Source organism: Lissotriton vulgaris, chromosome 5 (assembly GCF_964263255.1).
Source record: "Lissotriton vulgaris chromosome 5, aLisVul1.2, whole genome shotgun sequence".
Lineage (NCBI taxonomy): Eukaryota > Metazoa > Chordata > Amphibia > Caudata > Salamandridae > Lissotriton > Lissotriton vulgaris.
The window spans coordinates 61,984,799-61,998,215 of NC_141693.1; the positions used below are offsets into that span (position 1 = coordinate 61,984,799).

At 45.3% G+C, this 13,417-nt stretch overlaps 1 protein-coding gene across 1 annotated transcript in view; it reads right to left on the reverse strand.

Moving 5' to 3' along the window:
- Positions 1 to 3,310: 3,310 nt before the first annotated feature.
- The window catches only part of LOC147710168 (E3 ubiquitin-protein ligase TRIM11-like), a 95,102-nt gene continuing 84,995 nt past the window's right edge, over positions 3,311 to 13,417 (reverse strand). Inside the window, exons 5-6 of the mRNA XM_086920859.1 lie at positions 10,888 to 10,940; positions 3,311 to 4,061 (exon numbers count right to left, since the gene is read on the reverse strand). Of these exons, the coding sequence (XP_086776985.1) occupies positions 3,550 to 4,061; positions 10,888 to 10,940 (565 nt within the window). The 3' untranslated portion in view covers positions 3,311 to 3,549. The remainder of the gene's footprint in view (positions 4,062 to 10,887; positions 10,941 to 13,417) is intronic.

The window sequence follows — 13,417 nt, forward strand, 5'->3', positions numbered from 1 at the left end:
ACATCTTTGAAAACCTCAGGGCAAGCAGAAGGACATAGGCTATATAAAAATAAAAAATATACGTTATTTAAAAAATTAGGAATAAAAATAAAGCAGTCCCTTGCAAGTAGCGCCGGCCGCGACGTCTGCGTGATGACATCGGGAAAGAACCTGGGCGTTTTAGTATTGTTTCAGCAAAGGGGACTACTTTTTCTTCGTTTTATATCTGCCCCGTTTTTATAAGGTAATGGCTGATGCCTGCAAGGAAACTATCGCTCTTACTAGCGAGAGTCTGTTTATTCGTATTTTATAGCTCACTGCCCTTGGAGCTGGCAACACTGACCATCGGTGAAAAAACGGCCCGCGGGACTACAAAATTACATCACAGCGGCCATTTTTGTAGTTCCGCCGGCTCGCGATGTCAGTCCTTTCCTTGTGCATAGATCTTTCATAGCCCTTTCAGTCCAATTGGTGCTGCGCGCCTGATTGGAGGTGAGGGTGGGGATGCAGCTAAAACTACTGAGGGGGCAGCGGGGGCTGCCCAGCCCCTTAGCCTCCTCTTCCTCTAGCATGAGAGGCTGGAAATCGTCCCTCAATTTGGTGATTTCCAGGATACGGGGAGGGGGAGGGGGAAGGCAGAAGAGGTGCGAACAGGGTGGCGAGAAATATGGGGTAAAGGTTAAGGGGCTGCAGGGTGCGGGGAAGATGAAAGAAAGGGAGAAAGTGATTTGGGAAAGGAGGAGGGGAAGAGTAGAAGAAGGAAGAAAAGATTGAAATGAAGTTAAGAGACGCAAAAAGGAAGGAGGGGCAAAAGGTGTTCGAAATAAGTGAAAGCAAAAATCAGGAGAGATAAAGAGGAACGGAAGAGTGCAAGGGGTAAAACGGCAGAGAGGTACAAAGGCTTGTGAGTGTTGAAAGAAGAATCAGATGAAGGGGGTGAGGGTGAAGGAGAAGAGATAAGGAGGAAAGGAGAACTTTGTAAGAGAAATAGTCGAGAGTTGGCGGTAAAGTAAACAGCGAAGAGAAAAAACAAAGATGAGGAGTGAAAGCACAATAGCAGCTGTGATGAGGGGTGTAAAAAAATGCACAAGAGGTGGGGTAAAGATTTCGAAAATGGTATCTACTAGAATATTTCAGTGCTTGCCTCCTCTAGAACGTTTTTTTTTTTTTAAAGAGTCGGTCGGGCTAATCCCTGCTACAGCCCATATAGTATGTAGTACTTGAAAACAGAAGAACCGCATCACGGCGGACATGCTTACATTTAAAGAATGATTTATTGGAACAGCAAGGATATGCTTTGTTTTAGCAACACAGCACCCTCGTCGTACCTGCTGAGCTTCACGAAAAGACCTGAGAAATGGCCCGAGGCATTTCCTACATAGCCCGAGCCTGGTGCTTAATTAAAGCGTCTGTTTCAAGACTCACAAGCAATATGCTGCTTAGGCCGCTTGTGGAGAGCAGGGCACGAGCACCCTCCCATACGGAAGAAGCACTCTACCATGAAAACTAACCCCAGAACTCCCAGCGCGTTTAGGTGACCTCAAGATGCCATAATGCACTGCAAGAAACAACCCGTGGGTGGAAAATAAAATGTCATCTTTTAAACAAACAAGCATTTGCAATGCAATAGGTCTCGCATTAGGAAAGTTTGAGCTATTGGTCTTGTAAATGACAATTTCTTTATGTATGTGTTGGTTTTGAAAATAGCGAAATTAATAGCTTTGTCATTTCCAATGCCAATACTTTTATCTTTTGCAAATGTGACACCTATAGCATTTGTAATGCAACATGTTTTGTATTTACGTGACTTAGATGTATTGATATTACAAATAACAATGGCTTTTAATTTTTTTAAATAATTAATCTATGCTACTATTATAAAGAGAGAACTTGCACCTTTTGGCCAGGTAAACTCAGGAACCACAGCGCCAATCTACACACCCGATACATCTATAAAAATGTCAGGGTGTGTAGATGGACATAGGCGACATTAAATTTAAAAAAATTGTAAATTAAAAAAATGAAATTTGTAAACAAAGTAGTCCCCTAAAACAAGCGCCGGCCGCGACGTAGCGCTGATCGCAACCGACACATAACGTAATGACGATATGCGGGGAGGAGCGGTGACTTGCGGCGAGGAGTGGACTTGCGGCGAGGAGTGGACTTGCGGCGAAGAGTGGACTTGCGGCGAGGAGTGGCGGTAAGGCAAATGCAGGCGGGAGGCGGGAGGCGGGAGGCGGGTGGTGGGAGGCGGGCGGGAGGCTCAAGGCGCAAGGCGCAAGGCGGTATGGCCAATGTCGGGGCGGGCGGCGGGCGGGGGGCTCAAGACTGAAGGCTCAAGGCGGGAGGCGGCATGGCCAATGTCGGGGCGGGAGGGATGCGGTCTGGGCAAAGTTCGGGGGGGGGAGTGGGGGGTTGCACAGAGGCTTCAAATGCTGCCCCCAGCCCCCTTCTGCCCAAGGCAAAGCCGGGGCGGGCTGCTAGTCCCATATAAAAGCACCCCCAAAACTGTGGGTTTAGAATAGCAGCACTACAAAAACCTATTGCGTTTGAATTAATGGATCTAAAAGATTCTGGGCAGAACCGGCTTTAGAGTTAGAGGCGCCAGGTGTGACAATATTTCTTTGTGCCCCTCCGCCCATGACACCATTATTAAATATTTCTACCCTCCCACCTTCCAACAGTGGCACGCATCTCTGTACAGTCCCTCTCTCATACGCATGTGTTCTGTTTTATAGCGCTACTCATGCCAACTCTTGGGTTTCAGAGCACTTTACACCAAACACACATTAACGGAGGCAATGAATCTCATATGTGTAAATCAGTCTATAGGAAATGTTACACAAACAAATGAGGATTACCGTTCTGTGATCTGCATGAACACGTTCTTTGCAGCCGGCATATTAACCCTCTGCGCTACTTAAGGATGAGTTGAAACTGTGACAAGACAAAACTTCGATCACTCTCCAGCAGAAACATTAATCACCTGTGTTATCTTGACATTTTTATTGTTGCCTGAAACCTGCTGGTCACACAAGGAAGCAGCAGGTGCTTTTAAAACCCAAAGTTATTTCTGCACACATCACCGCTCCCAGGTTAGCACAGGTGCAGCTGCACCGGTCGCACTGTCCTAAAGCCGCCCTGAATCTGGATCACGTGACAACTGTCTTGCGTCTGAGGTCATTAATAATATCCCTGTTGTTGGGCGGGGCAGGAATGGTTTCTAGGGTCATGTTTTAAAACAATCACTTTCAATAAGTACTTCTCAGCGCAGCGCTATAATGTGCATATTAATGTCAAAGCTCCACGTGTGAAAGAAATACACATTTCTGAATTTTACAGAGACTTTATCATATGTTACATGATGTCTGGTGCATGATTCACACAGCAAACATTTCCTGCCCTGGTCTTAAAAAATACAAGGAAAAGAGATATGAAGCAGTCAGTTTCACATGAGGCTTCTGGGTCTCTTGGCAACATGTGGGAGGGTCGTTGTGAAGAAGATTCTTTGGAATGTTGGGGTTTGAACTGTAGATGACAGTTGAGGGGGGGGGGGGGGGGGGGTCACTCTCACACCAGCCTCAGCTCCGCTCCTCCCCAGAGCCAGAAGTACGGGAAGAGCCTCTGTGTGAAGGGGGCCTGCGGGAAGGAGAAGAGAAGCTCCATGGAGTCAGCATTGTACAGGGACAGCTGCCCCCCCTCGTAGTCCAGATACACCCCCAGCTTCAGGGGCTTCTCACGAGGGGACAGAGGGGTCCGAGGGTGGGTGAGAGCATTGTACTGACCCTTCCACCCTGACACAGCCCAGACTCCCCCCTCAGGGGACCATGTGATCCGTCCCTTCCTGTTCACAGACTCTGCTGCGACCCCCACATGCCACCCTCCCCTCTCCTGGAGCAGCTGCACCTCCCAGTAATGTCTGCCGGAGGTGAACCCCCGGCTCCCTAGCACACAGTAGTAGGAGGTGAATCTCTTGGGGATGTCCGGCAGGGGCTGTGCTGTGCCTGTGTTTCTCACACGTCTCCCCCCCTCGGACAGGAGGAGCTGTGTCTGAGCCGTGTCAGGATCCAGAGTCACCATCACTGCAGAGAAGAGATTCAGAATTAGAGATTTAAAGACACAAAGAAAGGCTGGAATTACTGCTTCTGTTTTACATATGATTAATTTACACCACATCTGGAAGGAGCACGCTGTGCTAGAGAGTGCGGCACTAGACTGCTCACTACTCTAAAGAGAGCGGCACTAGACTGCTCACTACACTAAAGCGGGTGGCACTAGACTGCTCACTACACTAAAGCGCGCGGCACTAGACTGCTCACTACACTAAAGCGCGCGGCACTAGACTGCTCACTACACTAAAGTGTAGGGGGGGGGGATGCTGCTCCTGCTCGAAGAGCCAGGTCTTGAGGAGTCTTCTGAAGGCGAGTAGGTCTTGGGTCTGCCGTATGTGGGTAGGGAGGGTGTTCCAGGTCTTGGCGGCGAGGTGGGAGAAGAATCTGCCGCCGGTCATTCGTTGGATGCGGGGGATAGCGGCGAGGGCGAGGCTGGCGGAACGGAGCTGGCGGGTGGGGGTGTATTAGTGGAGTCTGCTGTTAAGGTAGGCTGGTCCGGCGTTGTGGAGTGCTTTGTGTGCGTGAAAGCAAATGGCAGTGATGAAATACTCAAGCTTTAAGTCCCTTACATGTGACAAAGAAGCTCCCATTAGGAGAATATACCATGCGCTATCGAGAAACGGAAAAGGGCCTTGTGTGACATCGTGTCACTGCCGTTATATTATTTATATGAAATACTGATAGAGATATCAAATAAAAAAGATTGCTGTTTGGGCCTTTAAATTCACGATGGGTAAACCCGCATTACAAGCCGTGCTGTCACTGAATTAGTAAATGTCTTTAGGGATCCATCCCAAACTGAATTTGTTTTTGCATCGACCACAAAGGGGTTAATTTTTGCACAAATATTATGAGCATTAATGATCTAATAAAAACAAAGCTGCTCTTGTTATGTAGCTGTATATTCATTCATTCATCTTACAGGGAAAATCAAATACAAGCATTGGAAATGCAATAGGTCTCACATTTGTTTGGGTTAAAGCTATTGGCATTGTAAATAGCAATGTGCTTTACCAGTGTAAAACACATTTTATGTGTGTGTATGCATGTGTTGTGTAGTGGAATAATGTGGGTTGGATTGTAATTTTTAGTTGCGGAATTGTGTCGAGTGGATTTGTGTAGTGGAATTATGTTGCACGGCGTGCAGTGGAATTATGCGGATAGTAATTATGTGGTATTGAGTCTACTGGAACTATGTGGAGTGAGATTGTGTATTATGAGTGTAATTATGTGGAATGGTATTTTGTGTTGAATGATGGGATATTTACTTTTATTTTAATATCTTTTCTTTCAAACACAAATACAGTGATGAACAGTAACAACTGTACCTCAACAGAAAATGTTCCCTTCAGTGTTGTTAAACATGGGGCAGTAGTGTGAAAACACGATCTGTAGCAAGTCTTAGGCTGACTAGAAAATGCCCTGTTTAATCCCTTATTCAAGATCAGTGTTTAAGGCAGCATGGAAAACAATCAAAACAATGTATTGCTGCTGTTAACAATAAAGCCTGAGCAAAGAAGTCTGTTTTGCACTCGTCAATAAAAGTCACTCATGACCAAAGTCTTGACTGATTAAAGAGAATGCTTGATGTCTTTGAAACTCCACCAATACACATAATCAGACATTAAAATGAGCGAGAAGGTTGCACTACCACAACATGTAGATGTCCCTGCAATGGTCACTCAATTAAACAGCAATATTCCCACTGTCAGCAAACATGATTTTAGTGAAATCATCAAAAATGTTGATAGTGATGTAATATCACCATTAAGATCATCTGTGACCATGTGCGAGGCCTTGAGCAGTGCTCTGGGCCCAGGGTCACCGCTCAGTAGATCTCTCTTTCAAGTGACCGACTCCACGCGTTTTCTTGTGCAAGAGATCCGGGTAACAAGTCTCCTGATGGGTGCTGTACATGATTCGGAAGGCGTCTCACTGATGTGTGTTAGGGATACACTCAAAACGACGACCCGCCCCATGAATCGGCCAAGACAACGACTAGTAGCAGCTGATCAAACCATGCAGAGAACGATTACCAGCTTTTCCTGTGTGAATCTCTGTCGTTTATCATGGCTAGCCTAACTAGTACCACATGTATGTGTGAGTAGATCTTAATTAAATGATGGGAGGAGCACACCCACGTTGGGAGGAGTCCTGTATTTATTTAGACCCTACAGTTATCAGCAGGGTTTACTAGTAGTCAGAACTGATATCCGTCCTTTTCCTACCTGTTTCCTCTACTGCTCTCCTATCTCTCATTCTCCCTCCCTCCAGAAACCAATGGAACGCCGAGTGTATGCATCTTGTGTGAAATCACCTATACTTCCATGGAGCAGGAAGGCTGGAGTACACCTCCGTTTGACTAAGCCACTTCCTGAAGAATGAAGAATTGTGGACATTGGCATGATCAGAGTTGCACACCCACACAAAGAGATGGGCTGCATGTCAATTTCCTGCATTATGTACGGCATGAACAAAGGAACCAAGTTCCTTGAAAGAGTACTCTGTGTTTTTTTGTCCTTTCACCATTTTCGTGTTCTCAATTATCACAGCTGGAGAGTGCCACATCACTGTTTCCCTTGACATGATGCTGAATTAGCATGGAGGACCATGTGTCGTGTCACTATTCACCATGCCTTGGAGTCAGTAGTAGTCATATGCGTCCCCATACGTGATGTCATTAAGGTCAAAGGATGTGTGATGTCACTTCCGGTAAACCTGCCATTTTGGTGTATTGATGTATATGATTCTGCCCATAGCCGAATCTGTGAACAGCAACAGGTCAGTAAGAGCTTGCATAACTTGCAAAAGGTGCCAATGCCTGGTAGTCAAATTGTTGCAATCAAAGCTATTGATCAACAGAATGGACTGCAGGGATTCAAACCTTTACCCCTTCTGAACCAGTCTTTCATTATGATCCCTAAACCAACATTCGCAGGCACTCAGGGGTGACGTGTGTGGTCAAATGAATCAGTCTATCTTGACAACTAATAAAGCTGTGGAAATTGCTGCAAAGTGACGTCTGCACTTAAGGGAGTACCACGTCATCTGTCCATTCAGAACAACCATCTTGTCAAGAAGCTCCCAACTTTGATGCTCAAGTGTCCCAGAAACGGAGACAAAAAACAAGCAGCTGTGCATCACCTAGAGTGACTCTTTTTCTGGTACATAGATGTAATACTGGTTTAATTCCTTGCGTCGTGACACAAGCAAAAAGAAAATCACATATATAAATATTGCCTGATGTCCACAGCACTACCGCTGCATATGCCAATCAGTCACAATTAGAGAATCCTAATCAAGTTAATGGACATCTCGTATCTTGGTCGGTGCGTCTGCGGGGTATGAGGAACGTGTTTATTGTATTCAACTTGAAAATGTCTCCCTGACCAAGCCCACACAGGGGCAGCAATAATGGAGCCAGCAACGGGAGGGGCTGCTTAGCAGATCCGCTAGGGCCACAGGAGAGGGCAAGGTACGCTAATGGCAGAAGGGATGAACAACATAAGAGGAGCTACGGGCAGTCTCATGGCGGAGCAAAAAGCGGGGCGGTAATTAGATGAAGGGACACGTAGCACAAGAGGAGGGAGGAAAGGTGCAGAGCGGCATGCACAAAAAGTGGGCGGGCGCACAGTAGTGGTTGTGAAAAGTGACTTTACGATAAACAGTTGCGCTTGTGAAAAGTGCTCGTAAATAAATTCCAAAATAGTCCCGAAGTCGGCCAAAGTAGTACAACGCCATTGTATACTTGGTCATGGTGCTGAGGGACAGCACCGCTACTCTTCGGATGCTCACACACAACAAAAACAAGGGTGCAAATGTTTCACCTGGGAGCGCAGGCGGTGTACTCGGTTGCCCAGCAACACGCTGTCAGAGGCTGGAGGTGATCCGGTATGCCGCCTCATGTTTCCACGCCGCTCTCCGCTTGCTCACGCTGCCTTGTGGCAAATCTATATACACACTTCTCTCTGCTTATAGAGAGAACAACTAACAGAACAAGCCCGGGAGTGGTGCGTGCATGCGTGCTCGCGAGGTCTTCACTTTTCAAGCACTGCACTTGTGCTTGTGGCATGCCGCTGCTCGATCCCGCAAGGTGGATGATGCCACAAGCACGAGTGCAGCGCTTGAAAAGTGAAGACGGATGGCTAAAGGCCCTCCTAGAGCAGCGCATGCGCGCTGCATAGGCGAGACCTAAAAAATAACTGCTAACAGAACAGAATCGGTTAACACGCTGGGAGAGGAGCTGGACCGAATTCAGACGGCAGATACTCACAGTGATCAAAACGGACTGCAGTCGAATAAATAGTGACATGATAAGCAAACCCTTATTACAATTAGATCCAACCTTACTACTGGCAGTTTCCCCACTACTGGAAAATAAGAGTCTTAAAGCAGCAAAGTTAGAGCAGAAGCAAGAACTAGGAGGAAAGAAAAGGCGGTGAAGCTGCTTCTCAAAAATAAACCAGGCTTCGACAGCTGTCCTTCAGGTAGAAAAGGATGAGAAATCTTGGGGCAAATGTTCTGCAACTGGGGTGCATCTCAGAGGTGCTAGAAGGTGATCTGTACTAGTCAGTACACTCTATTAGAAGTCACAGTGTGACAAAGCTACTTCAAATACTTCAAAGGTATACAGTAGTAATCAGGAACAACAGAGAAAGGGCTCCCTCTTGACCTATAATTACTTATACCATAGGAGTTACCTCTCAAACATAGGGCATACACCAACAATATCTAAATGTAATTTTTTCTCATTTTATTTCATTTATACAGTTAAAAAGTATTTTTTTCTTTTTTATATCATATTTTTCAGATTCATCAATTATAAAAATATATACATTTTGCACAGAGGCTACAAGAAAAACATTTTGCAATACATTAAAGTTGTGATTATATGTCCTTAATTCGTCAAATTCATGTAGAACACAAAATCAATTAAATGTGCACACCAGGTAAAGAGCCACACATACAACACATACATACTCCTAAACATCGATCCCATCACAGAAATAACAAAAGAAAAGGATTTCCTATAGCGTTGAAACTGTAGTCCAATTAATGACCAAAGTCATTTAGATTTTAGAGGAAGAAGAAGGGTCGACGCGTTTCGGTGGAAATGTCGCGTTGGGGACCACCTTCATCAGGACCGAACAGAGACAATACGGTATAGGATCTCTGAACCTGGGGTGTGGATCTGAAGATTTGTAGAGGTCCACGAGGCCAGATTTATATTTCTTTTTTAATGTTGGATAAGGCAGCTGTATGCTGAAGGGAATACAAGAGAGCAGAACGCAGCAGAAGGCGACTTATTGATATCTCTAAGTTTGGCTTATTCTTCAATATCGGTGTGGAGGGGACGCCACATTTTAAAATGTTTTTTATGGTTGCCTTCTAGATTTCACCTAGTCCTCTTAAAGCGGTGTATCTTAGTAATGTAGATGCGTTTTACATGGTACAAAGGTCCTAGTCCCCAACACAAGCCACCTCCGCCGTCGTCCGCAGTTCGCTCCGTGAAAAACAGTAGTAATTAGTACACCGCAATGGATGCTGCAGGGAAGGAAAGCTACTAGAGGTATACAGTACTAGTCAGTACACTGTGTTAGATGGTACAGAGTAAGAGAGTTATTAGAAGGTATACAGTACTAGTCACTACACTGCGTTACATGGTACAGCGCGAGAGAGTTATTAGAAAGTATACAGTACTAGTCAGTACACTGCATTAGATGGTACAGAGCTACTCCAAGCTATAATTTAATAGCCAGTACAGTGCATTAGATTGTACAGAAAACAGAATTGATCCAAGACATACTGTACTAGTTAGTAATCTATATTAGATAATACAGAGCAAGAGAGCTACTCGAAGGAATACAGTACTGGTCAGTATACTGCATTTGATGGTACAGAATGACAGATCTACTCCAAGGTATACAGTTCCAGTCATACACTACACTGCATTGTAGATGGATGCACTACATCAGAGTAGATATATGCGCTAGGTTAGTGTAGGTGCATGCGCTAGGCCAGCGTGGGTGCATGTGCTAGGTCAGTTTAGGTTCATACACTACGTCACTATAGGTGCATACGTTAGATTAGAAGTATGCGCTAGGTCAGTGTAGGTGCATGGGGTAGCTCAGGGTAAGTGCACGAACTACGACAGTTTAGGTATATGCGCTAGGTCCGTGTAGGTGCATGTGCTAGGTCAGTGTAGGTGCATGTCCTGGGTCAGTGTAGGTGCATGTGCTAGGTCAGTGTAGGTGAATGCCCTAGGTCAGTATGTGCTGGGTCATTGCAGAAGCATGTGTTAGGTCCCTGTTGGAGCTAGAACTCTGGAACACAGAATGTGTTATGCATTACATGCCAAATTCTGAGGTGCAATTCCATGCCATCCCATATTTTACTATGATCCCACCCCATATCACATCACACCATCCCATCATAACGTTCCATACCATACCGCCATAACATACCATTTCATAAAACTCCAATCCACACCATCCAATCGCATCTAATCCCTTCCTACCCCATACCATACCACCATAACATTCCATGCCGTACCGTTCCATAGCACACCACACCAATCCACACCACACCATCCCACCATACCATATTACACCATGATACCAACCCATAGCACACCACACCACCCCATCCAATCATAATTTTCCAAACCATACAATATCATACCATACACAATCTCATCCCTTCCTATCCCATACCATACGAACATAACATTCCATACCATACCACATCATTTTCATGAACCATAACATACAGAGCTAATCGTCACAATGATATTTACCTTTATAACTCCTCACCACCATCTCTGGGCACTGAATCTTCACATTATTACACCTGTAATAAATAACACACACATCATCTTTGTATTAAAGAGCAATGACAGCTACAGGAACAAAGGATGAACATCACATAAGACCTGTATTTGAAATAAGATTCAGTATTAAGAGCAGCGCCTGCGGACTAGAGCTCAGGGTGAGTTACTGTTCATACACAACAGTCAAAGCTCTAACGATATCCAAAAGTACCTTTAACATCTTATGCCAGGATGTGGGTGTTCTATGGCTGATAGCTCAGTGAGACCAGTGTGCTTCATGCGAGTCCAGGGAGTGCTTCAGATTGGGTTGTCTATGAGCGGTGGTCAGCTCAGTGAGAGGGGGGCTGACTAACAGGTTACATCTGCTTCTGGTGGAGTCTTGTGTATATAAAGTACACACAGCCGGAGATTGGCCCCATTAATGCACATGGCTGGAGGGGTTACGTGTGCTCCTAAAACACTACAAATTCAGATGCCGCATTAGTTAGGAATATATAGCCAATCAGGTGATGAACAAGTGGTCCGTGACTGCTTTAGAGAAGAGTAATTTATGATTTATCATGTGTGTGTTGCTTAATTAAGTCAAACACTGGTAAGACATACCAACAATGAACACAACAACATACCCTGCTATCCAAGATAGCATTTTTCAAAACGTACAGTCAATGTAAAACACGAAAGCGTCAAAGAATTGTTTAAGTCCAGTATATTTAGGATTAGGTCAGGACTATACCGTCACTCAGTTCTCTCCCGGATTGGGTAATAGGCGCCAATTAACCGACAGTTGATCTTTCACCCCTAGGTTGCCCCCAGCCCCTCTTTCGTCCTGAAGAAGACTCACAGCGGAGGTATAAGTCACCCTCTATGCACAAGCCGAGTCGAAACGTCGACGCACTCGACCCATCAACAGCCTGTATCTCATCCCACCCCCTTCGCTTGATGTTGCATTTGTGCATTTGCAAAAAACCTGTAAAAATTCGTATAAATAATCTGTTTGGGACAGGCCTTTCTGTACTGGTCTCTTTACCAGTCCATTGCCTAAGCATTAAAAATGTATAAACTCTGAATATTAGTGACTATTCAATTTTCCCGACCCTTCACTAGCACACCCATTCTTCTCCCGTCCCTTGAGCAATCTTTGTACCTTCCTTTTGTCTAATTTACCTTTTGATCTGTTTCAAGTATATGAAATTAAATATACTAGACTTAAACAATTCTTTGACGCTTTCGTGTTTTACATTGACTGTACGTTTTGAAAAATGCTATCCTAGATAGCAGGGCATGTTGTTGTGTTCATTGTTGGTATGTCTTACCAGTGTTTGACTTAATTAAGCAACACACACATGATGAATTATAAATTACTCTTCTCTAAAGCAGTCAAGGCCCACTTGTTCATTACCTCATTGTACCCAGATCTTCTAGCAATTATTGGGTTACCCCATTATTTTGCAATGGGCATATAGCCAATCAGAACACAGCAATCAGGAGCTCCCCATGCCAGACATCTGGACACGTTACCCACCGGCCGCATTGTGTCCATGCAAGGTCGAGGCCCACCTGGATTATCCATTTAAAATAATTTATGACTTCAGAGGCAGCAATTTATAATCCTCACCATACAAGGATCGCCAGAATAATTTTCCTGCCAATAATGAACTTTATATGAGACTGCTACAGAGTGATTGAAATGTGACCGTGTCCCTGTAACTCTTATACTGGCTGCTACGTTTAATCGAACTAACTGTTCCTGTTTTGCCAAACGCCTCTTGTCTCTTGTTTTTCAAAGATCTTTCACGTTCAAACAACACCGTGATATAGATGCTCTCCTTCAAAGGTGGGAAAACCTGCCCCTCGGTATCTGTGGGAGGGTGAACATCATTAAGATGCTGGTTCTTCCTAAGGTGATGGACTTGTTTAACACTAAACCACTTCCTTTCTCCAAAACGCTTTTGCAGAAATCGCAAGGGAGGGTCGGAAGCTGTATCCAGGGGAGCCGGGATCTCATGAAAAAAGCTCTGGATGAGACTGTTATGCTTTCCAGTTCAAAAATTCCAGGCTCTTGCCTGGAGAGCTAGATAATTCTTACATGAGTCAATTGGCGGAGCTGAATAGATTTACTGGCAAAACTTTGTGATCCTTACCTGCCGTGACGGGGGTGTTCTGCTTCATTGTTCACCTTCTTTGTTGGTCCCGCTGCCTGTGTTGCTGTGCCCGCCCACCTCCCGCCGCTGCACAACTATTACACCTGAGTGCAGCCGCCGTGTGGAGGGGGGCCGTGGCACATTGAACAACATCTCCCAGCAGCCTATGCTCCCGGAAGCCGCCCACGGGGGAAGCGCTCCAGGAGGCGCATAAATAACAGCGTCATCCCCGGTGGAGCGGGGAGCTGAATAGATTTACTGGCAAACCTTCGTGATCCTTACCTGCCGTGACGGGGGTATTCTGCTTCATTGTTCACCTTCTTTGTTGGTCCCGCTGCCTGTGTTGCTGTGTCCGC